Source organism: Falco peregrinus, chromosome 6, assembly GCF_023634155.1.
Source record: "Falco peregrinus isolate bFalPer1 chromosome 6, bFalPer1.pri, whole genome shotgun sequence".
Taxonomy (NCBI): domain Eukaryota; kingdom Metazoa; phylum Chordata; class Aves; order Falconiformes; family Falconidae; genus Falco; species Falco peregrinus.
The window spans coordinates 92,969,522-92,994,000 of NC_073726.1; the positions used below are offsets into that span (position 1 = coordinate 92,969,522).

At 48.7% G+C, this 24,479-nt stretch overlaps 2 protein-coding genes across 3 annotated transcripts; both read left to right on the forward strand.

The window, feature by feature from the left end:
* Positions 1-966: 966 nt before the first annotated feature.
* On the forward strand, positions 967-15,119 carry PEX5 (peroxisomal biogenesis factor 5). Of its 2 annotated transcripts, XM_055808748.1 has the most exons (16): positions 967-1,059; positions 1,465-1,658; positions 2,234-2,269; positions 2,444-2,576; positions 3,277-3,411; positions 4,525-4,630; positions 6,518-6,608; positions 6,946-7,062; positions 7,446-7,538; positions 7,734-7,853; positions 8,402-8,545; positions 10,643-10,713; positions 10,882-11,097; positions 11,238-11,403; positions 11,599-11,756; positions 12,116-15,119. In XM_055808748.1, exons 2-16 carry the CDS (start codon positions 1,509-1,511, stop codon positions 12,315-12,317), a joined length of 1,938 nt encoding a protein of 645 aa, XP_055664723.1. In that variant the 5' UTR covers positions 967-1,059; positions 1,465-1,508; the 3' UTR covers positions 12,318-15,119. The 2 variants fall into 2 exon arrangements, with proteins under 2 accessions (XP_055664723.1, XP_055664724.1); XM_055808749.1 differs by lacking the exon at positions 6,946-7,062.
* Positions 15,120-21,197: 6,078 nt separating this feature from the next.
* On the forward strand, positions 21,198-23,861 carry LOC114011567 (epidermal differentiation-specific protein-like). Its single transcript, XM_027783807.2, has 2 exons — positions 21,198-21,356; positions 22,807-23,861. The coding sequence occupies exon 2, from the start codon at positions 22,860-22,862 to the stop codon at positions 23,385-23,387; it is 528 nt and encodes a 175-aa protein (XP_027639608.1). The 5' UTR covers positions 21,198-21,356; positions 22,807-22,859; the 3' UTR covers positions 23,388-23,861.
* The last annotated feature ends 618 nt before the right edge of the window (positions 23,862-24,479 follow it).

Genomic DNA, 24,479 nt, shown 5'->3' on the forward strand with positions numbered 1-24,479 from the left:
ATAATCTGAAGCTCCCCAAATGCGTTTGGTGTGGGTAGTGGATTTCCAGACCCAACTTTATCACTTCAAAGTTTTCCTCCTGTTCAGCCATGCTACTTGCTAGCACAGACCTGGCTGTAGGTGTCTGATGAGTTTCAAAGCTGCAAGGAGAGCAGTAGGAAGACTTGCTGCCAAGGAATGGTGTCTAAAACAGCACCAGACATCAGGTTTTGGACAGGTAACTGCATCTGGCAAGTCTGGAGGGAACGCTACAGAGGACCATATTCCTTGTGAAAAGGAGATGGGATTTGATTCTGCAAACCACTGATTTCTAGCACCCTAACGTCACAGGAGGCAGTACCTGTCACGCCTTCTTGTGCTTTACCCTCTCTTTTAGAGGCTGTACATGAATGAGCTCCAGTTTTCCAGGTGGCTGGCTCTTCCCTTGGAATCACACATGTAAGAAGGAGGAAGGCTGTAGAGGAGCTGGCATTTCTGTGGCTGGTCTGAAGCCATCGCGTACTTCTCGGCTAAGTGCAGGCGGTCAGCCTGCTACCGCCAGCCTCAACGTTCCAGTGACCCGAAGCACAGAACAACAGCGGTCCGTCGGCCGGGTACACGCGTGTTACACGCGCTGCGGGACCCCCGTTCTCCACACGCCTTTGCAGTGAGCCGGGTGGGACGCAGCTCCGCACCCGCTGCAGGATGGGCTGCAGCTCCCCTCGGTGTGAAAACCGCCCCACCACGTTTACCGAACCTGGCAGCTCCACCGAGCGCGGTTCAGCCGAGCCCGGCCGGCGCCAGGCTCTGACCCGGCACCACCCAGTCACTGGTGACACCGCGCAATGGCGGAGCAGCACGGGTGCCCATGGGCTGCGTGCACGCACCGCGCTCCCGGGGAGGCCGCGCGGCCACCGGGGGCGTGGGCGACACGGTGGGTGGCCGAGCACTCCCCTAGAGACCGGCAGCCCCAGGGACTCTGCCCCTTTAAGGCGCTGTGCGGCGGCGCTGGGGCGCCTGGCCCTTTAAGGGCTAGCCCCGCCCCCGGCCCGGCAGCACTGTGAGCCCTGGCAGCGCCAGGTACGGCACCGGGCGGGGGGGTCTTGCCGCGCCGCCCCCTCGCTCCCCCGGCCCCTCCGCCCGCCCGGCCCCTGGTCCCGCCGCTGGGGGGGCTGCGGGGGGGGGCGGCCGGGGGCGCACGGGGCTCGCTGGGCGGGCCGCGGCCTTGCCGTCCTGGCGAGCGGCTGTCCTGGCCTGGTGGCGGGCGGGGGCCGGGGCTGGGGGGGGAGCAGGGGGTGTCCCGCTCCCGGGGGCGGAGGGTCCTCCCGGCCGCGGGGGCCGGCGGGCGGGCGGGCTGGCGGCGTGTCTCGGGGCCAGGCCGCCGCCTGAGGGGTCCGGCCCGGCGGCGGCGCCTCTGGGCTGGGGGGGGCGGCCTCCCTGCCCCGCCGGGGCTGCGGTGGCGGCGCTGACCTGCTGTGTGTGCAGGCCAGGCGGGGTTCGGCGCGGACACTCTCCCCCTGCCTGGTGCCATGGCCATGAGGGAGCTGGTGGAGCCGGAGTGCGGGGGCTCCAACCCCCTGATGAAGCTGGCCGGGCACTTCACCCAGGATAAAGCCTTGCAGCAGGAGGGGCTCCAGGGGCCGCTGGCCTGGCCCCCCGGCGCGCCCGCTGCTGCGGCCGTGAGTGCTGCCCCTCTGGCGGGGAGCGGGGGTCCGGGGGCTCGGGTGCGGGAGAGCGGGGTCCGGGTACGGCGGAGAGGGGGTCCGGGGGCCTGGGTGCGGGGCCTGCCTGCGGCTGTGTCGGCCAGCAGGGGATGGGGGCCGTGGGGTGGGCGGTGGTGGGGGGCTGTTAGTGCAGGGAGGTGCCAGTGGTGGTTTTTCTTCTGGGAGAAGGTGCCGTGGGGTCACTTGGCTTGTGGGGGGCTGTGAGGCCAGGGCCTGTTGTGGAAGGTGCGTCTGTGGGCAGCAGGGGGGTGCTGGTGGTGAGCCGGGGGGTGCTGGTCATGGTGGCAAGCCGTGCACCTGGCTGCTGCAGGCTCTGACCCAGAAGGTGCTGGGAGAGGAGCTGGACAACCTCACTCGAGGTATTCCTGCTCCTTTAGCTCATACGTAGGCTGGCAGCTAATGCACAAGAATGCTGACAGCCCTAAGCTCATGGAAGAGGAAGATGTAAACTAAGCAGGGTCATGGGGTGTGCATGTGGAGAGGGGTACGGGGTTAAAGCTGTTGGGATAATTGCACTCTATTCCCTGTAGATATCCAAACCCCTGGGAGTGGCCACCGAAGATGAGGTAAGAACAGATTGGTGCATCTTCTTACTGTTTTTCTCACCAATACTGTTTGATGTTTTTCTCTGTACCTGGTATTAATCTTCCCTTCTGACAAACTGATTTCTCTCTCATCTTCCACGGTTCTGCCCATTCATCTTCTACGCAGTGTTTGTAATCCACCTCTGTCTTTGGCAGCTGGTTGGAGAGTTCCTGCAAGAGCAGAATGCCCCTTTACTGTCCCGTGCACCCCAGACGTTTAAGATGGATGACCTGTTGGCTGAGATGCAAGAGATTGAACAGTCAAGCTTCCGACAGGCCCCTCAGCGAGGTAAGTGTAGCTAGAGTAGGTGGAAAGCTGGAAAAGATATTAGTGTTACGGTTAAGCTCCTAGCAGGGTGGTTCCCATCTATTCAGCTGGAGTATCTGGAGTATTGTTTCCAGATTTAGGCTTCCCAGTGCACTGACATACTGGAACGAGTCCAGTGGACAGTCAGTAAGGTGTTCAGGGGCTGGGATACGCAGTGTAAGAGGAAAGACTGAGGGGACTGGGTTTGTTCAGCCTCAGGAAGAAGAGCCGAAGGGGTAGGGTGGGTGGGTGGTAGGGTGTCTAGTTGCTGTCTTCAGCAGCTGCAGCCAAGATCTTTGCAGTGATACACAGCAAAAGGGCAAGGGGCAACAGACACAATGTGCAGAAAGGGGAACTGGCTGGATGTAAGGAAATGTTTCTTCCCTTGGAGAGGGAAGTACTGGAATGGTTCAGTACTGGAACAGGTGCCCAGGGAGGCTGGAGAACTGCCAGCTTTGGACAAGTTCAGAAGTTACCTGATGAATGCCCTGAGCAACCTAATCTCTAGCTTTAGTGTTAACCTGCTGTGAGAAGCTGCCCAGAGGTTCCTTCTGAGCGGAATCTTTCTGTGATTTTATTCTACCAAAGAGAAAGATCAGAGATGATGAGGGTGAGCCTGGAACACTTAAATGATGCCTTTGAGTTCTCCAGTCCTCACTTCTGTTCTTTTTAATTCTTGTAGCTCCAGGTGTGGCAGCCCTGGCACTGTCTGAAAACTGGACCCAGGAATTCTTGGCTACAGCAGATAGTGCTGGTGATGTCTCTTCAGATTACAACGAGGCTGACTGGTCACAGGAGTTCATCGCTGAAGTGACAGGTGGAGGGTCCCTTTTGGAATTTCTGTCAAGATGCTGCCCAGTCACATGCCTGTGTATAGTGGAGAGTTACTGAATGTGAAACTGGAGTAGTGCTTTGAGCCCAGCAGTCAGTGTTTGCTGTAGCAGCTTTAATGGGGGGCGGCAGCGGGGGAAGCTACTTCGTGATGGTTTAGCCGAATTGTGAACAGTGTGGTGTGGAAGCTTTTATTCAAGTATAAGGGTCTTTTGTTCTTAGTTTAGCTTACTTGGAGAATTTAGGAGAAGCAAGCTATTCAAGCTGTGGTTCAACCAATGCAGATTCTGGAGATGGTCTGATACTGCTTCTTGCTTACATATTTTTCTAATTCCCTATCCCAAGGCTAAATTTGCCTTTGGTACAAAGGTAAATCTTGTTTAGTGTGCTTTGGCCCAATACCTTTTGTCAGTTTCAGGGAGGTGGAGGGATGTTGCATCTGGGAAACGAGCAAAAGAAATGTTTCTGGCCCAAAGGTTAAACCTGCTGGTTCAAGCAAGCCAGCAGTGTAAAAGCCATCCTGCATTGTGTATAGAGCTGGGGCTGGAAATAGGGTCCTTTTGTCATTCACAACCTCATCTGGAAGTTATCAGTAAGAATTTAATAGATGCTCTTCTCTTCTCCAGGAGTGGCTACTGCACCAATGAGAGCCAGGTCGTCCTATCCTTTGACCTTTGCACTTTAGGCTTCTGGGAATATAAATCAGCATTTACAAAGGTCTTTGAGAAAATTCTGATAAAAACCTAGTGCTTTGTAGGCTGTGCTTTTGACAGAGATTCATAATGCATTGCTAATTTTCTTGACCTACATAGTGTCCCATGTGGAGCAGACAAATAAGTTGTGAAATTAAAGTAGAGAATCATGAGGTTATTGGCACCGCAGTGACATCTGTATTAATACACAGCCTGAACCTCAGGCTTGATCTTTAGATCAGAATATACAGAGTTAGAAGAAACAAGCTTAAACAGTCTTTCTTTGAAGAGGTCCTTCTGTATGTTAGCTAACTGTGTGAAGTGGAGAGCACAAAATCTAAAGTGAATATGAGTAATGGTCTACCTATCTTACTCTTCCCCCCCATTCTTCCTGATGTCCTATGTAGATCCACTGTCTGTGTCTCCTGCCAAGTGGGCAGAAGAATATCTGGAGCAGTCAGAGGAGAAACTGTGGCTTGGGGAATCGGAAGACCAGTCTTTGGCAGATAAATGGTGAGTTTGTCTTCTCAAAACTAGTTATTGCTGTTAGGCCCTTGGGTGGGTGAAGTCTGGATAGGTGACAGAAATCTGCTGTGACCTGAATGCTTTTGAATTGTGTAACACAGATTGATGTTCTCAGGCCTTTGGTTTCAGAGAAAGGAGGAAACTATGCTTGGAGACTGAAGTGTTTAAGATATCCTAGCTTTTCTATTTTCTAGTTCCAGGAAGATACTGTGATCATGTAGGCTAACTTAATCTCATGCCTAATGCAAAGATCCTTAAAGTGATTTCAAGAGAGTTCAGGCAGAACTTTTTTCCACAACAGGTACTCTTTTAGATTTAGAGATCTCAAGTGCTAGACTCGACTAGTACTGTAAACTTTCATCACTTTATTCTACCTATCTGACCAACCACATCCTCTGCCTGTTTCTAGATTCAGCCTTCCAGACATTATTTTCATGTGGTTTTGTGTGGTAGTTTAAAGGACAGTCTGCTACTTCAGATCTTTGTATAGGTACCTGTTGACTACAGTCATGTTTTTCAATTAAAGCAGCAAAACACAAGCAAGCGTTTTGGGCTGCTTAGGTCTTTCCCTAAAAGAGATTTTTGCATATTTGGATTCTCCTTCCTCCTGGCTTTTGCCTTTTCTGATACTGTTACCGAAATCTCAGAATGAAGAACTTATCGACACCAATGAGATGCAGATAAGCAGACACTTCTTTATTGATGGCCGGGTGCGAGAGTGAGTCTCCTCATGATCAACGCACACCAAGCTTCAAAATCATACATCATATATAGAACTTATTCATACATATTCATTGAGTATTCATGCATAATCATAATACTTCCCAAAAATCATTAACATACTGTCCTCCCATATCCGATTCTGTGCAGTAAAGGTTAGAAAGGTCCAGAAATGGGTCTGGGGTACGATTTGGGTAGGTGGTATATGAGTCAGTGGTCACGATCTCCCCCTGCTGGAATTACCTTTTACTAAAGTTCACGGTTTCTTGGCAGGTAACTACAAATTGTTCCAGTTGACTCTCCCCAGCTCCCATTAATTCTATATTCTGACATTTCAATACGCTTTCTACATACAGAAGACTAGTCAAGTACAAAGAAATCTGTAAAATCCCAAATTTGTTACCTAAGTTTTAAACAATGATTCTAGCCCATTCTTCTGGCCTTGGTACAGGGCTGTACAAAGGATTTCATAGCAGCTTTTACTGTGCATCTACAAGTTTCATTAAAATACATCTTTTATTCCAAATGATTTTATAAAATCAAATAAAGTCAATTAATTCTAACTTATTAGCAGATCTGTAACAATACCTTTCTGAAAATATGGACATTCCTCAGTTATTGCTGCCAGATCCAAAGACTTCACCGAGACTGAATGTAGTGGTAACACCTGGAACTGGTGCTATCCTGCTGTAAGCCAGACAGCACATTGAGTTGTGTGCTTACTGTGAGCCCTCAATCCTCTGCGGAGCTGATGCTTTTCCAAGGCACTGTTCCTCTTCCATGAGCACGACCTACTTTCTTTGTTCCTAGACAGATGACCTTGTTTCTGGTGTAGTGCTAAAACTTGCAATGTCTGATAGCATGTGAGCTTGCCAAGGAATCCAGACAGTTCTGCAGAACTGTGCTGTCACTGTAGTTGTTTAATTCTGCTACTCTTTGTGTCAGTCACTTGCATAGTTAACCTTGGAGCAGTTTTGAATTTTTACAGGTGGATAAAGGTATTGAATCACTTAGGAGAACCCCAGAGTCTTTGAGGAGGGGTAGTATCCCTCAGTACTGTTGTCTGGCCCATTGTGTAGACTGTTGTTAGTGAAACAGTTCACTGTTGCCTGGTATCAGACTTATCTCTTTCCCTTTTACTGCCTCTGAACGCAGGTATGAGGAATATCAGCCTGAGGATGATCTTAAGAAAACTGTTAGTGATTTCCTCTCTGAAGTGGATGATCCAAAACTCAAGAATTCTGAGGTGAGCAATTCCCTGACTGAGGCTCACAGGTAGCTAGGGTGAATAAGGGGTGTGGGGAATTGAGAAGGGGGAAAGCAGTAAAGGAATAAAACCTCCTGCTGTCCCATGTTTCCATTTCTTCCCCGATTCCTAGAAGCTGAACTCCACAATCTGCTCTTAGATATTGTCAGTCTCTGCCACGTGACTCTGGTGAAGTCCTGTCCTTTCCACCTTTTCGGGCCTTTTGTGCTCACTTTGCAGAGAGAAGTCCTCTTAGTGAAGGAAGGCGGGTGTGGGCAGAGGGCTTGTTGGCAAAGCGTCTGCCCAGCTCCACCCTTGTTTCATTTCTCTGCCACAGTTCCTAAAGTTTGTCCGCCAGATCGGAGATGGGAGGGTATCGATCGAAGCTAATCAGGTGACCCACAGAGACCAAGATCAGGCAGAGCAATGGGCAGCTGAGTTTATACAGCAGCAGGTAGGAGCCCCAGCCCTGTGTGCTCTGAAGGAGGAAAGCTTTTTGCCACAGCGCAGCCTGGGAGCAAGGGAGAATGGCAAGTCCAGCTCTCAGCAGCGCTCTACTAATGGTTAGGCTGGGGGAGGCAAGGGGGGGGCTGTTGGGCTCTTCTTAGCAGAGTCTAGCCAGGAGCTGGGAAGGTGTTTGGGCAGCGTGAGTTCTCTTGTCTCCTGTAGCACCTGGGAGGAATGGGATACCCAAATGAATGCTTTTCCACTTCATAGGCCATCAGTTCTTGCTGATGGGGAGGAGCGGTCATCACCGACCCTCTTGCTGTTTTGGGATGTGCCCTGATGTTGCCAAATTCTAAAAAGAAAAGTGTGTTTCTGTTTCCAACCTCCCAGGGGGCATCTGATGCCTGGGTGGATCAATTTGCGCGATCTGGGAACATGTCAACTCTTGATACGGAATTTGAGCAGGCCAAGACTGCTGTGGAGGTAAAACTGATGGAGGCGGAGGGCTGGGGTACCAACTGAGAGCCCATGGTAGAGTTACCTCTCTCCTTTGCAAGTTGTGAGGATGACTAAAAACATTTAAGAGGGTGTTCCCTGGGATGTCTGTAGAGCTGAATTTATGGTTGAGATACTCTAGTCATGTGAGATACTCTAGTCATGTTCTGTTCTCCCCTTCAGTCAGATGTGGACTTCTGGGACAAACTCCAGGTGGAATGGGAGGAGATGGCCAAGAGAGATGCAGAGGCTCACCCTTGGCTCTCTGATTATGAAGACCTCAGTTCCTCCTCATATGACAAGGTAATAGAGAAGGGGGTCTCTTGGTCCCAGCACTGTGGTGGACGGCCTCAAGGAGACTGGCAGTATGTCTTCCTTGCGGGTGAGCTCCACAGGCCCCAAATGCTGCTAGGATTCCTTCTTGCATTGATCTTCTGCCGTCACTTGTACCCTCATGCCAGATCAGCTAGGGGTTAAACAAATACCTGTGCTTGCCTGCAAATGCTGTGTAGTCCTTGTCTTGCACCAAATACTAGTGAATGCTGGGGTTCTTTGCAATGAGTGCAAGTGTTGTTGCTTACTCTCTCAAGCTGATAGGACACACACTAAATGTTTAGTCTCTGTTGCAACTTATTCCAGGTCTGGTTTGGGGGAATTTTTCAGCACAGAGCAGGCAGGAAGAAAAGCCACTGTTCTCTGATCCGCTAAAAATCAGCGTAGAGGACAAGGAGCTGGCTAGAAACACCAGTCTGGGTGTTTCTGATGCACCAAGACTAGACTGCACCGTACTGTAGAGAGTGCTTTTCTCCCTAAGCCTGTCTCCTATGCTTAGCATCTGTCTTCCCTGCTAGGGTTACCAGTTTGAGGAAGATAATCCCATGAGGGATCATCCAGATGCGTTTGAAGAGGGGCAGAAGCGCTTGGAGGAAGGTGACCTCCCCAATGCTGTCTTGCTCTTTGAGGCTGCAGTGCAGCAGAAACCCGATCACATGGAGGTGAGTGAGAGCAGAGACAACAGGCCTTGGCCAGGTGTCCTGCTACTTGAATCCTTCTCTTGAGGTGAGGTGTCAGGGGGTGTGTAGAAATCTCACTTCCGTGTTACGAGCTGTGCAGGGTGTATGAAACATGTAATTTTTCTGTGGCTCTGAGTTTGTAGCTGATGTATGTGAATTCCCAGGAGGGCTGTGGGCGAGGAGGTCACAAAGCCTGCGAGTCAGAGTTGTGTGAAATCTTTGGTGCACGTGGGGCTGTGCATGGGGCCAAGACAAAGAGTTCTTGTCTCTTAAGTAGCTTCTGTGGAAGTCTTTGTCATTGCAACTTTGGAGGTGATTATGGGAGATAACGGCTCTCAATATCCGTATTAAAGACTAATCCTGCACAGCTCATTAGACTAGAGGTCCTGGCCAGGTCTTCCATCTACGTGCCAGGAGAGGATGTAACTTGAAAGTGTTGAGGGAGATGGCTTGGATGTCTTCAGTCATCCATTGAAGCTGTGGGCCAGAGAATGATTTTTATATTGAAGACAAGTTTCCAGCTCCTAATTCAGTGAATACTTATTTCCATAAAGTACTTCAGCTTCTGCAAGATGGGTTGAGAAATAGAGTAGTCTGTGCGCCTTTCTCCAGAGGTAGAGGATGTGGACATTCTCAGCAGGAAGAGGAAGAATGCAAATACACCCATGTTGGCCATTTCTGGAGTCCCTGCATCATGGACACAGGGATGCTGAATTCTCGGTGTGTCTGAATCAAGCCCTGCTAATTGTATATGACTGGAAATAACATAATTTGTTAATCCTGAGGCTTAGATGAGTAACCTCTCGGAACAGAGCTTATTGGCTTCTGGGAATATGGGCATCTAACTTTCTGGGGTACTGGGAGTAGGTGAAAAGTAAACAAAGGTTTTGAAGATCTGCCTTAGCTTTAAAGTGGTCAAAAGGTGTGGCCAATGTTCCTTTAGAATTGTCACTCTCTTCTCATAGGCAGCATAGACTGCAGGCTGAGCATAATAGGGAGAGAGGTAAAACTTTAGGGGAAGAAAACTTCTGGCTAGCTGTATTGAAAACATGTTGAATACTTCTACTGTAACTCTGCAGAAAATACAGGAGAAGTCAAGACTTCACAAATGATATAGTGATCAAATAGGCTTGAACAATTAATTGCTCTGAAGGAAATGTCATGGTTGCTTTAGTCCAAATCACAATTTTACCTTGAATCTCAGCTCTTCTGCCTGCAGAACACTGTGCAGTTATCACTGGTCAGCTCTTCCTGAGTTGCAGCTAGCTATATGGTGAGGTATTTGAGGCAGTGGATTGCCTCTTTGCTAATGAAAAATTGCCTTCCTTGAGACAGCAGGATACTGCATTTTGTGACCTGTGTTCAAAATGCGGGTACTTCAAGCTGACAGTCCCGCCAACTGTCTAGCCTATTTTTGAGCAAGGGGTGTAGTTAATGTACATAAAGTGAATAGGTACTTTGGATTTAGTGCCTTAATTAAATATTCCCTATGTCAGCAGCCTGGAGATGGAAGTGACTTTCATGTACTGATCTCGTGATGACTGAAGATTCAGTAAAATGGCAGTGCTTCTACTTTCAGGTCTGATGGTCAACTCGCCAAGATTGTCACTTGGTAGTGGACCGCTGCACAAGTATATGCAGCTGCCTGCCTTGGGGGTCCCCTTATTATTAGCACTGTTACAATGCCATTTTGTTCTTGGGGAAATAAGAGATCTACTTTTCCCTCCTTCCTCTGCAATGTGACCACAATTAGAAGTTAAAAGTGGAGGTGCTGTGACTTCAAAGTGTAAAACTGCCATCAAACTTGGCAGAGCTTCGATAGAGCTCCAGGTAGACATTTGCTTCTTTTCACTATAACAGTGCCAGTTTTATTGGCCTTGAGGACCTACGTGCCATAAAGTCTATATGTCTTTCAAGAGAAACTTCATATCTGTGGCTAGTGTATACTTGCATATACTTGGTCTTGCGCTGAAAACGTGCAGGATAATATGGTGGATTTAATCTCTGTGTCCGTGGTTTATCAGCCCAGCTTTTTCTCTCTATGTGAAGTCTGACTTTGTGCATCTCTGTCTCTTCCAGGCCTGGCAATATCTGGGAACCACCCAAGCAGAGAATGAACAGGAGCTTTTGGCAATCAGTGCTCTCAGACAGTGAGTGTTGCCGAAGAGCTTTTGAGTGTGACTCCTTGTCTAGCATGGTGCCACAAGAACCATATGGCTAGCATGGTGTGCTCTGTCTTGGTTGTGATACCTCCTGTATCTGGGTGTCTCCCAGGTGGGAGACAATACTGTATTCACTTGTCTGTCTTTGAACTGCAGGTGCTTGGAATTGCAGCCTGGGAACCTCACGGCACTTATGGCTTTAGCAGTCAGCTTCACCAACGAGTCCTTGCAGAAGCAGGCATGTGAGACCCTGCGGGACTGGCTACGCCATAAGCCGGACTATGCCCACCTGCTGGAGAAGGAGGTGGAGGAGAGTGTCTCGGGGACAAACCTGGGACCTTCCAAGCGTGTCCTAGGTTCTCTACTATCTGAGTGAGTTAGGGTTACAAATTTCAGCCTTCAGCTGACAGGCTTCTTGGAGGGTTGGGACTGGCCCAGGCAGGAGCAGAGGGAGCAACCCAAGGCCAGCTCTCTCCACAGCACACCAATATCCTTGTTCTGTGCTTTTCCAGCTCGCTCTTTGTGGAGGTGAAAGAGCTGTTCCTAGCAGCTGTGCGCAGCAACCCCTCAACTGTCGATCCTGATGTTCAGTGCGGCCTGGGTGTCCTTTTCAACCTTAGTGGCGAGTATGAGAAGGCTGTGGATTGCTTCAGTGCTGCGCTCAGTGTGCGCCCCAATGTAAGAAAGTGCGGACTGTGGATGCTGGAGGTACCTGGAGGTTTATGGGTGAAGGTCTGGGGGGAGGTGCTGCTTGTATGAGGTATGCTTTTGGAGTGAAGGAATAAGATAGACACATGGGGAAGGGAGGGGGCTGACTTGGAGCTTAAAAAATTCCAGTTTATCTCAGCCCTTTCTCCCTGCCCTCTCCTGCAGGACCATCTTCTATGGAACAAGCTTGGTGCCACCCTGGCCAATGGGAACCGGAGTGAGGAAGCTGTGGCTGCGTATCGTCGGGCACTGGAGCTCCAGCCAGGATACATCCGCTCTCGCTACAACTTGGGCATTAGTTGCATCAACTTAGGTGCCCACCGGTGAGCACAGGGTGGGCAGATCTGCTGTAAGCCATGGGTGTGCATATGTTTGTGGGAGAGAGACTGTGACAGATCCCTAGGGCAGTGCCACGCTGCTTGCAGCCTTCCCTTGGCATAGGAGAGCAGAGCAAGTGTGTGGACTGCCCTGAGAGCTGTGTCATGCAGATGCAGTTGGAGTCGGGACCGTCTGAACTTTGCTTTCTGTTAAGAGGGAAAAGGGGGATCTCTGGTTCTGGAGTGGGGCAGGATCTGGTGGAGGAAGCTGTTTTGGAGAGGAAGTACTTCAGAAGCAAATGGGGGAGGGAGTATGAGATGTACCGTCTTCTCCAGTAAGCATGTGTATGCTCTCTTGTTGACAGTGAGGCTGTGGAGCACTTCTTAGAGGCTTTGCACATGCAGCAGAAGAGCCGAGGTCCGCGAGGGCAGCAAGGCGCTATGTCTGACAACATCTGGAGCACCCTCCGCATGGCCCTCTCCATGCTGGGGCAGAGTGACCTGTATGGGGCAGCTGATGCCCGTGATCTTCCCACACTGCTTCAGGCATTTGGCCTCCAGCAGTGACTCTGGGATGGGATCCCCTGCGAGTGCAGGGTTGGCCCAGCCCAGCAGTGACCTTCCTTAGAGAGAAAATGTTCACTAGGGTTCACGCATATCTTCGCTCTGGTAGGGCAGATCGTTGGCGACTGTTTTTTCAAGGACCTCCCGCTGAAGTGTGCAACTTCCCCTACCTGTCTGTTGTGCCCTGAGCATCTCTGAGCGGTTCATGCTATCACCTCCGTGACTGACTGGCGCTCTGCTGGTAGGCAGATGATCCAAGTGGGAAGATGGCAACATCCAGCTCTCTTGCCAGACTGCATTTGCTGTAATGCCCCAGCGTGACTGAGACCTTACAATAGCCATTCTGCAGAGACTACCTGCTGGATGTGTCTCAAGTGCAGGTTGCTTTGGTGGGGTGGGATTGCCGTTTAGTGAAAGGGTGAAAAATTCTGGGTTTTGAGCATGGTTCCGCATGTATGTGCTTGCATGTGTGTATATGTGGGTTGCTAGGGAAAACTGGGGGCGCAGTCACCTTTTCTGGGTACTGGTAGCTTCATGGTACAGCCACATGCTAGTTTCTCAGTGTCTTTTAAGGAACCTTTTAAGAGCAGAATATTTTACTTACGCTAGGGACACAAGTGGAGGCCCTTACCCTATCAGGGTAAGAGGAGATCCCAGAGTTCAGACTTGAGGGAATGTGATAAGAATAAAAGTACAAAAATGTAATCTCCCCTCCCAGAATATGGTGGGGAAAGGGTCAAGTCTTGATTTTCACTTGATCATCTGTCATTGTTTTCCTTTGTGCAGAAGTTCTCCATCTTGTGTGTAACTGAATCTTGTTAATTATAAATATCTGTATATGATTCTGTTGGGGAAAATGTTTTTTAATTGTAAAGTATTTTGTATAATAAAGGGGGGAGAATTAAAATTGCCAAAATGACATCTTTGTGCCTCTGGAGCTGCATGCAGTGGGTAGTGTATATCACTCTGGGAGTCTAAGCCCACTGACTTTCAAAAGATAGATCAGAGTCTGAGTTTGTTTCCCCTTTTGATCCAGGTTTTGTTTTATTGATAACTCGTATGCAAATGAAGCTCAAAGGCCCTAATTTTGCTGTAGCCTTGGGCTTTAGTTCTATGAGCCAGCAGGAGAGCTTCCTTGTGCCAAAAGCGTTTTCTTTTCCTTGCTTAGGTTTAGGGATCAGTGAAGCACTCCCCACACACAGCACCACCACCCCACCCCCCTCCCCCCCCAATTTCCAGGTTTCCTGCTCTCTGCAGTGGGGAAAATTGTGTTACATTTTGTCATCTCATTGAGGACCCCTCCTGCTGTGGTAGTCGAGACCTGGGGCTCAGCAGGGAGCGCTTACCCTTCTTCTTCCACCAGGCACCTGTTTCTTCCTACCTCTGCCTCACAGGCTTGTTTTTCTCTCACTGCTGTAACAATCAGGAGCAGAAAGTATGGGCAGAGAATAGTTCTTGCTGTGTCTTCTGCATTCTAGCTTCCCGTGTCTCACATCCAGCCCTGTGGCACTAAAACCTACATGCACTATTCTGAAACTGCTGCAATGCATGCATAAATGATTTGCTGCTTGTGCTGTCTAAAAGGAAGGGAAACATTACTTCTGGATCCTGCTAACATGTGCTGCTCCTGGTCAGAGAACTGCCTTTTGGTTTTCACTGATCTCAATCCTTGTCAGATTCTTCTCAGCAAAAGAAAACATTAGTGCCTGTGCTGTTCCTCACCTGCTGTCCACCTGATCTCCCTTTCTCTGTTCCCTGTGGTCCCCCCTGCCACTGATTTTCTTTGCCCCTCTGCTGCACTGCATTCCTCTCTGTTCACACTCCCATTGTCACTGCTTGGCCTTCCCTTTTTCTCATCCTCAGATGCCATTAATGCTTCTCTTCTCCTTGATTTCCTAGTTGTCTCAATGTCCCTTGCTATTCAGCTTGATCTCTTGGCTTTGTGCTTGGTGTCCTTACCTATCGCACATCCCCTCCTGTCTCTGTAGCTAGAGTGAGCTGTCACCATTTGTTCTCTTTCCCTGTAAGTTGTTCTTTCTTCCCTCCCCCCCACCTTAAATCATCTCCTAGCAAGTGTGCTGCCTTTGCTGAGGCCAGATCTTCACCTAGACATGAGGTCCTGTTTCAGCCTCCCAGGGCTGAGTAAGACCGAGCTGCTTCTGTCCGGACCCTGTCTAACCTTGTCCTGTTAAAAATTGTCTTTGGAAACGGCACGTTGGTGCAGGGAGCAGCAGCTGGCTGATCGTATCCGGATTGTGGGTCCTGTTCACGCCTTTTGCCTGCCCTCCAGCCACCTCTGAACCAGGCTTGTGCTGGGGCTCTGGAAGTACCTTGATTCTAGTTTGCATTTCCAGCTACACCGTCTGGTGCCAGGCCCTGTCGTACAGTGGGGGTGGTCAGCAGGTGCCGAGCATTTCAGAATCACAGGTGAGGCAGTGAGGGGTGTTTGGGGGTCCCTAATCCACTCCCCTGTCACAACAGGCCTGCCTTGGATGCTAGACCAGGTAGCTGAGGGCCTTACAAATGAGCATGCTCTGCAATTTTTGTACTTTCTCCTCTTGTACTTTCCCAAGCACACAGAGCAGCGGCAGGGCCTGTCGCCACTAGAAGCATAAGGGGAGCCCACAGGCCCTTCTCTGTTCTTTTCCAAGTCTGTGGGTGCTACAGGACCCGAACTAGATCTTTCGCAGGGCACTGGAGGTGCAGTCAAAAGGGATGGTTCAGTACATGTTCTTCCACCCATGCTTCTTGTTGTGTTTTCAGTGTTTTATTTATTTGCTGCTTCCAATAAATCTGAGAATCTCTTGTCTCCTGGTGCTGACCTTAACTCGACTCGCAGCTGGAAGGTACCAGCAAATGGAAGTCTATGTGCTGAAATCCTTATACCTCTCTCCACTGTGCTCCTCGTTAGTGTTTATGCTTGTCGAGAAGGTGGGTGTGCTGCCACCGTACACTCTGGTTTACCACTGCTGTTTCCTCACCTTGAGCTGCTGAGCTTTGTTATGATCCTGGGTTTTCTCGAGTTACCACCCCTTGATCTCTTGTTTCGGGTCCCAGGCCCCTACCTCACCTGCCTGTGTGTGCTGAAGCCTTTCCAGTCCTCTAGGAGTGGTGACCTGAACTGGGTGTTCATGGAAAGGGTATAAGGGCCAGCATGTAGTGGGTACCTGTAAGAGTCGGTCTAAAGAGAACAATATTGTCTCAACATTGCCAACAGAGACCTGGAGATGGAATGTGCTCCTCATGGACAGCAAGACACAAAGACCCTGGGAAAGAGAACTGCGCAGTACAAGGAGTGCTGTGCTGTTCCCTGCCACCTGGGATTGAAAGGAACAACTACAATAAGGCCTCATAACAGCTGTCCAGAAGATGGATCACAACCGTGGTCATAACAATGAACCAGAAAACAATACAAAAACACTCCTGGTCTGAAGCTACCCACCTCTGAGGCAAACCACGTCTCGGGCACTCTTCTTTGGACATGCATGATAACCTGGCTCGAGAAGGCAGAGACTGGCAACAATCCATGGACCAGAGGAGGAGCAAGGTGTGTTGCTTGGCATAAAAAGATGCCTTCTTAGCAACTGAACTTTGGAGATCTTCCCCACCAAAGATCACGATGATAGGAAGGACCGGTGGGATGCTGCCTGGACCTGGGACCATAGGGACACCTTGGACCCATGGTGGTAGCTATAATCCTCTTTCCTTTTCTTTTTACTTTACCTTTTATTCACTTTCTGTCTTTCTACCTATTGCATGCCGCTTTACGGGCAAACAATAAAATTGTGCTGTTTAATAGAAGCATAACCCCTTGGCGTGGTCGCCTTGATTTTTGCGCTTCAAGATCATAGTTAACGAACCATCACGAGTCCACTGAGTGGACTGTGACAGTACCCTCATATTTTCTAGGGATCCTGCTGCTTTAAAGACTGCCTGGCACAGAAACTGTGTCAGTTTAATAGCCTTTGGTGAATTTGTTCTCTGTCGGTGCCTTGATTTTTAAGACGGGTGGTGCTTTTGGTCTCTGCAATGTCCTGTGGATGCACAGAAGAACTGTGTTTAGATATCCAAATTACTCTCTTTTGTTTTAAGCCTGCTACTTCTTCCTTCGTGGCCTGGTACTGTAAGAGAGAGCAAATATTACGGTTCTAGTGCATTCTGTGTCTCCCCAGAGGGAGCCCTTTCCCTGCTGCTGTGCCCATGCTCCTGCACCTTCTCTGCTTCCCCTGTGGCATTGCCAGGGTTCCCTTCGTGCCCTAGCCTGCCTCGGGGCCCTGACCACCGACTCCTCCATGCATGTTTCTCCTCCTCTGAGTCAGCCCCTGGTGCTCAGGACCCTTTTGGCAGGCAAGCCTGTGCTGGAGGGACTGCCAGCAGCGCAGTGCTGCCCACCTGAGGCGCGGAGCAGCCCGAGAGGTGCCGGCCAGGCAGAGCTGTCGGAGCGGGCGCTGGCAGCTTCCCCACCTGGCAGGGCCTCGCTCACTAGGCATGAGCTTCCTTGCTCCCCCCAAAAATGAGAGAAACGTTTCGGCGGTCACCGTTACACTTAGTACGGGCAGAGCGTTGCCTGGTGTTTGCCGAAGCTTTGGAGCACCTCACTTGAGGTGTGTGAAACTTCAAAGCTCTGCAAGTGTCCATCGCTTTAGGAAGGGTTGTGGGTACAGAGATCCCCTGAAAATCTGATGCCGGGTGGGTAGGCTTTTTCCTGGAACTTTTCCATTTCTCTGTCACATCTCCTAGGCAGAAGTGACACTCGTGCTGGGTGGGGCAGGCCAGCACGGAGGGTGCAAGGGTTCAGCAGCCCAGCAGGGAGCAACGTGCTGGACGCGTGAGCCTCAGAGCCGGAGGGGCTTTCCCAGCCAAACTGGTGCTGTGGAGTTGGGAACCTTTTGAGAGTCCATGACGGGTGAGGTCCTGCATCAGGTACCGAGCATCTGATTAGTCTGGGCCTTTGCGTTTGCAAAGCCCAGCTTAGCAACCATGCCGTGGAAACCTGTTTGCACATTTATTAAATGTGGGGACAGAAAGCGACCCAGCTGGGTTTCTGACATCGTGAGCTAAAACAGTTACTCACAGACAGCCTGTTACCTTTTCCTTTATCTGGAAAAGGGAGACTTTGGGAAGGAAAGAATAGTTAGAAAAGCTCTTCCCTTTCCTTTCTGGCTTCTGCGTCTTGTCAAGTGGGACCCGTAAGGCTTTGCCAGTGTTTGCTGTGCCTCTCCTCCCAGCACGACTTTGGCGGAGCTCGTTCCCTGCTGCTGCGAGTGGGGCTGCAGCACCCACCCAGCACAGCGCTACCATCCCTCTTCTAGTCTCTGCTGAACGAGTGCTGTTCAGTCCCCTGTACGGAGCGCTGGCAATGGGGGAGTGTGGCAAACAGTGGTAAACAAAGAGAAAAGAAGAAAAAAAGGGAGCTTGTGTGAGATACACGCTGGGCAAAAAAGGAGGCGCCTTTCCCCCCTCCAGTGTTTGGCAGTGAATGCATTTACTGGTCGGTGGGCTGCTTGCGGTCCTATGTCCCACTGCATGTTCTGATGTTGCATTTTTGGGGGCTGTGTTTTTTGAGAAACAGAAGGCTTAGAGCCAAAAGTGAGAAAGAAACTCCATCTTTATGATGAATTACTTTACCAACCCTAACAACTGCAAAGAGAGTAAAACCAAAAAAACACCCCCTCAACCACAAAAAGCCTCTCCAGCCCAAAGAAATGAATGTCCTGCTGCCTTGAGTCCACGACTGTCAGACCAAATAGCAATCAGAAACTGGGGAGATAGAGTGCATGTGTGATTTTATTTATTTATTGTTTTTAAAACCCTCATTTTAAAGTAAGGAATAAAAGGATGTGAGATTGAGATACAAACTAAGGTATCTACTGTGGTGGAGAATGGTGGGAATACAAGAGGATCTGGAGGAGGAAGGGGTTTGTGGTTAATTTGATTTTTCTAACATTTTGCCTGTTCCAGCACTGTGGAGTGGGTACCTACGTGGCATCCACAGCTTTAAGTGAAATTGTTTTGTCACCCTGCAATCTAGTGGAAAACAGACTCTGGCAGTGCAATGACGATGAAGCCAACTACAGAGGAAATCAATAAAAGTCTTGATGTATTTGGAGATTATTCTATAGGAAAACAAAAAAATAAGCCCACTATTAAGCTTTGTCAAAAAGAGAGAGAGAGAGAGAAGATGGATTTTATGGAAAAGATCAAAATATTTTCGTAATTTTTGCTCCAAATAGGGTAAGTCTTTATTTGTTCAAGTGTTTTTTTGCTTAATGTGTTCTGGACATTTTCAAAGACACTGCATGTTCATCATTAGTCTTGCTCATTCTTTCACTTTTGTCTGCTGAGGGCAATAGAGGAAGAGGGGGTTATCCTTTTCCTCTTTGAGTTTTGTTTTTATTTGCACTTCTTTGTCACAGTTTCTTTTCCAGATTTTGAGACACTGCTCTTTCTGCAGGAGGGAGGTGGAGGGAAGTTTGGGAAACATAATTTCCCATAAGTATAACAAAAAAACCCATAAGCCATAAATATTTCCAGTCTTAAACTCCTAGTCCCACCCAGTGCTAGTCTGCTGTGTGCAGTGGCTTAATTCCTCGTGCGTAAAGCCCCATAGAAATGAGGTGAGTGACACTGGAATCCTTTTGATTTTCAATCCCCATAACATTCGGAAAGATGGCCATTAGTACCAGGAACTCATTTCTTTATGTGAGCTTGGGCATGTTTATACACACATCCTTTGCCAAGCTTTTGTGCCAACTCATCCCACCATACATCCCCTCCTGACTTTCCCTGGTGCCATGGAAAGCCCCGCTGCCAGCTTTGGTGCCCTGCAGAGAGGATGTGGGGGACTTCTGAGCGTGCTGTGGGCTGCATGGCTCTGACACAGCTGGGGCACGCTCTGACTCACCTTTGTGCTGCCTTTGTGGCACATACATTTGTTCAAAGGGCTTTTGTGAGTATGCAGGTGTTGAGATAGATGGAAGCGTTTCGTTTATGATGAATTATGTCATATATATATATTAAAAAAATACTTCTTTTTTTCAGAAACGCAACTAAATAATTTCATGAATAAAATATACTAGCAGACTAAGAAGCATGAATGCTGTTCAGTGGTGGCATAAATCCATCCTGTTCTAGGCTGTTTTAGTCCGTCTTCTAAACATTCCTGCCACTGGTGTGCTTGTATTCTCCCTTCTCCTAGCCAGCGGTGGACAGGATGGTTCAGGAGTGGGATGGGGCCTTGTTCTTCCTCTTGGTGCCATGCTGTAGGGTGAGCTCCCTGCACCACAGCAAACCGCGCTGCAAAGCCGCAGCTTGCCAGCACAGCGGGGCTGATTTTGCATCTTGCTGTTGCTAGACAATGAGGTCCTGCTGCTTTCCTCCAAAGCCCAGAATGCAAATGTCAATTGCTCTGCTTCCAGCCTCTGCAGAGCATCAAAAGAAAGAGCCATGTGGAAAAGAAGCGGTGTGGCTTTGTGCTAGCGGTGTTCCGTCACCTGGCACACCATGAGCTCAGCCGACCACTGGTGGAAGAGATGCAGCAGGAGAGTTTGGATGGAGCCAGTGTAGGGCTGTCTGTTCTGGCAGGGGGGAGCTCTCTCCCTTCCCAGCTCCCCATCTTCTCCAGTCACATCCTACCTGCGGAGCAGGGGTCCCTGAAGCATCCTGCGGCAGGGCATGTTCTAAGAGTGACCTTGAAAGAGGCCCTGCTGGTCAGATACCACCCCTTGAAGTCATCGATTCACGGCAGCCCAGCATGGCACTGGTTCTGTAGCTGTATGTGCGGCTGCGTATTCTCTTTCATGGGAGTTCTGGTGTATGAAAAAGCAGCTCGTAGCCCCTGCCCCCTTGGCTCCTCTCAGAGGGCTGCGCACCCTGCCCGGCCACTCTGCCCATACCTAAGGTCTAACTGAGATCTACTACTATTGAGCATGTGGGTATTGGATTCGCTTGTGCCAATAACCCACAAAATCTCCTCTGAGGCCTTGTTGTGAGCTTTCTCGTGTCTGATGGCAAGGGAGGGACCGCTGCCCTCCAAGGATGGGCACTCTCTGGCCTGGGAGATGTTCAGGAGTCACCAGGCAAGGCGCTGCGCAGATTCAGGCTGGCTATGGGGGGGCGTTGGACAGGACCTCCAGAGGCTCCTTCCTACCTGTGGAGCCGCTCGCTGCTGTTCACTGGTGGTGCAGCTTGTTCATTGTTTACACTGTTGTTATCATTCATCAGACTGTTGGCTGATTTCAAAATTTGGAGACGGCTCAGGCCAAAGAAGCCTTTAAAGGGAACCTCTTCACTGCTGCGGGTATTTGCAGGATCTGGTTTGCTCTTGGCCTGACAAAGATCCCATTGTTTCCTCCCACTGCAGTGCAGCTTGCCGGTACGCTGCCCAGTTCCCATGTCTGACCATATATTACAGAGTAAACCTGCAATATGAAAATAAGCAAAAATATTGCTACTGCAGCTCTGCCAGTGCCTCCCTGCCCTGCTTTACCAGCTCTGCATCCCTATGGCTGCTCAAATGGCTACATAGGTGAGAAGAGGGAAAGTGAATTTAAAAAAAAAACCTACTTAAATGTCACCTCTGCCACCTGGATATTTCACACAGAAACCCTCTGAAGAACTAACATCATGTATTAGACGTGCTTCCTAGGTAAGGAAAAATGAAAACTGCAGGAAGCAAAAAATTCTACAGCCCATGTGCCACAAAATACTTTGACTTGTTTTTATTACCGTCACAGAGCTGGTTTCTGGAGAATAACGCAATCAATAAGCAAAGCTCTAAGGTTTCGCAAGATGCTTCCTCAATAAACTTTTGACCTGAAACAATGAGATGGCGGGTTGTAGAAAGATCAAACCAAACCCAAAACAGTTAGTGACTTTTGATCCCTGAGGGTAATATCAGCCACTTCTCAGTTCCGTGGCATAGGGTGTTTCCCAAGACCTCTGTGCAAGCTATAAAAGTAGGCGAGCGAGCTGCTCCCATCATCGTTAGAGCCGGACCGGAGGAAGCGCAGTCGGGTCTCTCTGTCCAGAGCCGACACCGAGGTGAGACGCGTGCTTGTGTGTGACAACTTCCAACGGCTTCTTGGGCAGCTACTGCGAAATGCAGCTGAGGAAGTTTGTGTTAGCATAAGGCTGCAACATGTATGTGAGGATCTGATGTCTGGGCTCGTTGAAACTTCACACACCGTTCAGGTGATGAGAGCTGCAGGATAAGCACACCTTGCAAAGGGCAAGGATGGAGGGAGCCCTTGCTACAAAATTCTGAGGGGTGAAAATGAGACTATTTTACAAATTAATTTTGCGCATAGGATCTTTATGCTGTGTCAGAAAAATTAACTGGCTTATTATTATTGCTGCTGCCTTTTCTGCAGGCAGAAGGTCATTATACCAGTGCTCATCGATCAATAAATTAAAGTTCAGGTAGCCACAGCCTCCGTAAATTCAGTTATAACTGAAAAAATGCTTAAATATTTTTAATTGCATAGTGAGATATTTTTCTTAAGTGAAATTTAAGTGAGGGTTTTTTTTTAAGGTTAATTGTGTTGCTCAGGTCTTGCAATTTTAGTCTGACTTTTCCTCTTACTTGGGCAGATCTGATCTTCCATGGCTTTGTAGAATCAATTAGAGTAACTGCTTCTTTCCATCCGACGTATTTGCCCTGAAATCTACAACTTTGCTTTGATGACTGTTACGTGGTTTAGGAAGGGAGCTGTTGTCTTAACTGGCCACTTGTTTCTGTCCCTGCAGCTGTTGCTAACAAATACTGTGGTTCTTCATCTGATTCCAGGTGACTTTGTGTGGAATTCGGTATGAGTATTTGTAACAGTGCTACAAAAAGACATTTACAACCTGAAATTTAGTCTGATGCGAAGAGATGATGCTTTGATCTCGATCGTTTCTCAGCTTACATCACAAACAGGAATCTCTTGATTTCAATAGGATTTAATATAAAAAGAGAAATAAGGTATTTCAGTCTAGAAGTTCAGTTCTGGCCTGAACAGAATAGGTGGTTTTGTATTTACAGTACAAAAAGCACTTTCATTTAGAAATTAATTGAAGGTCTCACTACTTGTAATATTATGTGGATCATGGAATCTAGTCCAAACAACTAATGCTGATTTCTGAAATAATTCTCAAATGCAGTGTCAGTTATCAACTGAAAGATTTATCACCAGTTATATATTTTATTTCATTATAATTTAGGATATACCAATAAGATGTTAAACTAAATGCTTAGATGAGCCTCGCTCATATACACAACTAAATAGGACTGGATGTTTTTTGAATACATATCTCATTTTACATTTTTCTTCCCAATTCAAATGTCTGTGCCACGCTCTCACTCTTTTCCAGCTGTTGCTATATTTATCCTCTGCTAAAAATGTTTTACTTTTCATTTTTTCTTTTTCCTTTCCCCCTCTCCAGCATCCTGTGCCTGGTGTGAAAAGGCTTCTCACAAGTGTTGCATATTTTCTGTTTTTCTTTTCTGCAGACTGTCACCCAGCTCCTACAGCAAGAAGTCCAGCCCACAGAAGCCCTGCCAAGATGGGAAAAATCATCATTTACGAGCATGCCAACTTCCAAGGTTACTCCAGAGAATTCACTAGTGACATTGCCAATCTAAAAGATGTAGATTGGAATGATTGTGTCTCCTCAGTGAAAGTATTCGGCCAGCCTTGGGTGGCTTATGAGCACAGCAATTACAGAGGCCAGCTGCTGGTGTTTGAGGAGGGAGAACATGGCTTTGTTGGCAGAGAGATGAATGATAAGATCACTTCTCTGCAGCTGATCACTGAAAATCTGTGCAGTCCCCAGATCACTCTCTACGAACATGCCCATTACCAAGGGAAGAGCAGGGTGATAAGAGAAGCAACCAACCTTGCCAGGGGACATGACAACGACATCATATCTTCCCACAAAGTCCAGCGCGGTGTCTGGCTGTTGTGTGAACACAGCGATGGGAGCGGTTTTCGCTACATTGCGAGAGAAAATGAGCACCTCCCATATTACGGTGCCATCAATTTCAATGACAAGCTCTCGTTTCTGCGTCCCCTGATCCCTGGCAGGAGCTGAGGCTGTTGGGCTGCAAAACCTGCAGCGCTGAGGCAAGATGCAGCCCCAGCAGGAGATGCAGACCCAGATCCCTGTCTGTACTTGTACTGCTTTTTCCCGCTGCATCACGCTGAATGGGAGAGCTCTTCCCTGCTGCACTGCGCACCTGCCTGCCCCAGTCCTGCCTTGCACTGCTCTGCCTCCCTACGGTGCCTGCAAACGCAAGAGCTATCATACGTCGTCAAACGAAAGACACTCAAAGATAAGAGGCATGCCAGGGGTGTGCAGCCTATTGCACCTGTATTTTGATTTTTCCATACTAAATAATGTAAAAGCATTGCACGTAGCTTCTGTTGCTAAATACATAAACAAAACATGTTTAACCAGCATCACTTTGTGATTTGTTTTACAGCACTCTTGCTTTACACAGCCTCTGCCATTATATTTTTGCTTTCCATTTTGCACTGTTGCCATTAGAAAAGCCATTGAAAGCAACGGGTCTTTTTTATTTTTTATTTGTGGTTTCATATGGATACATATTGCCCTTTCATGATGAGATACCCCTATGTATTCAGAGAATGGTTCATGCGCACACTTATAAATATTTCTCATGGATCTCTCCTGGAAGGTTTTATCTCCTTACATTTTCACTTGTCAGCAACATTGGATTCAGCCTTGAATCAACCAGATGTGAGGTCCTGGTGAGCATGCCAAGCACTGCTGTGGTCCCGGCCAAGCTCTTACCTGCAGAGCTGACTGAGCTACCACGACCCTGAGTGCATCTCAAGGCATTGATCTTGCTCGCAATGCAGTCTTCTACTGCCCTGAGTTACGTAATCAAGCAGAAAGTTTTGGTAAATCTGAATTGATTGATCGGTTGATGGTACTAGAAAAACCTGTGTGGTTTCTTTAAAACTTTGTTACCTTGATAAGAGATGTATCATTTTGAAATCACAGCATTTCAATCAGAACAGAAAATCTCCAGCTTCTAAAGTTACCTCCACTGTAATTCAATGCGGTAATGGGTGTTTTACTGTTTTAACAGTGTGCAGAGTCACCACGTGGTAAGCTCTACTGCAGGGCAGCCTTACATACTAGCTCAGGTAGCTCCAG

Bases quoted from the DNA above. Each gene is read 5' to 3' on its own strand.
- PEX5 (XM_055808748.1), top strand. From the start codon at position 1,509: ATGGCCATGAGGGAGCTGGTGGAGCCGGAGTGCGGGGGCTCCAACCCC. The intron at 8,546-10,642 runs GTGAGTGAGAGC...TGTCTCTTCCAG, and splicing joins AGAAACCCGATCACATGGAG to GCCTGGCAATATCTGGGAAC. The intron at 10,714-10,881 runs GTGAGTGTTGCC...TTTGAACTGCAG, and splicing joins GCAATCAGTGCTCTCAGACA to GTGCTTGGAATTGCAGCCTG.
- LOC114011567 (XM_027783807.2), top strand. From the start codon at position 22,860: ATGGGAAAAATCATCATTTACGAGCATGCCAACTTCCAAGGTTACTCC.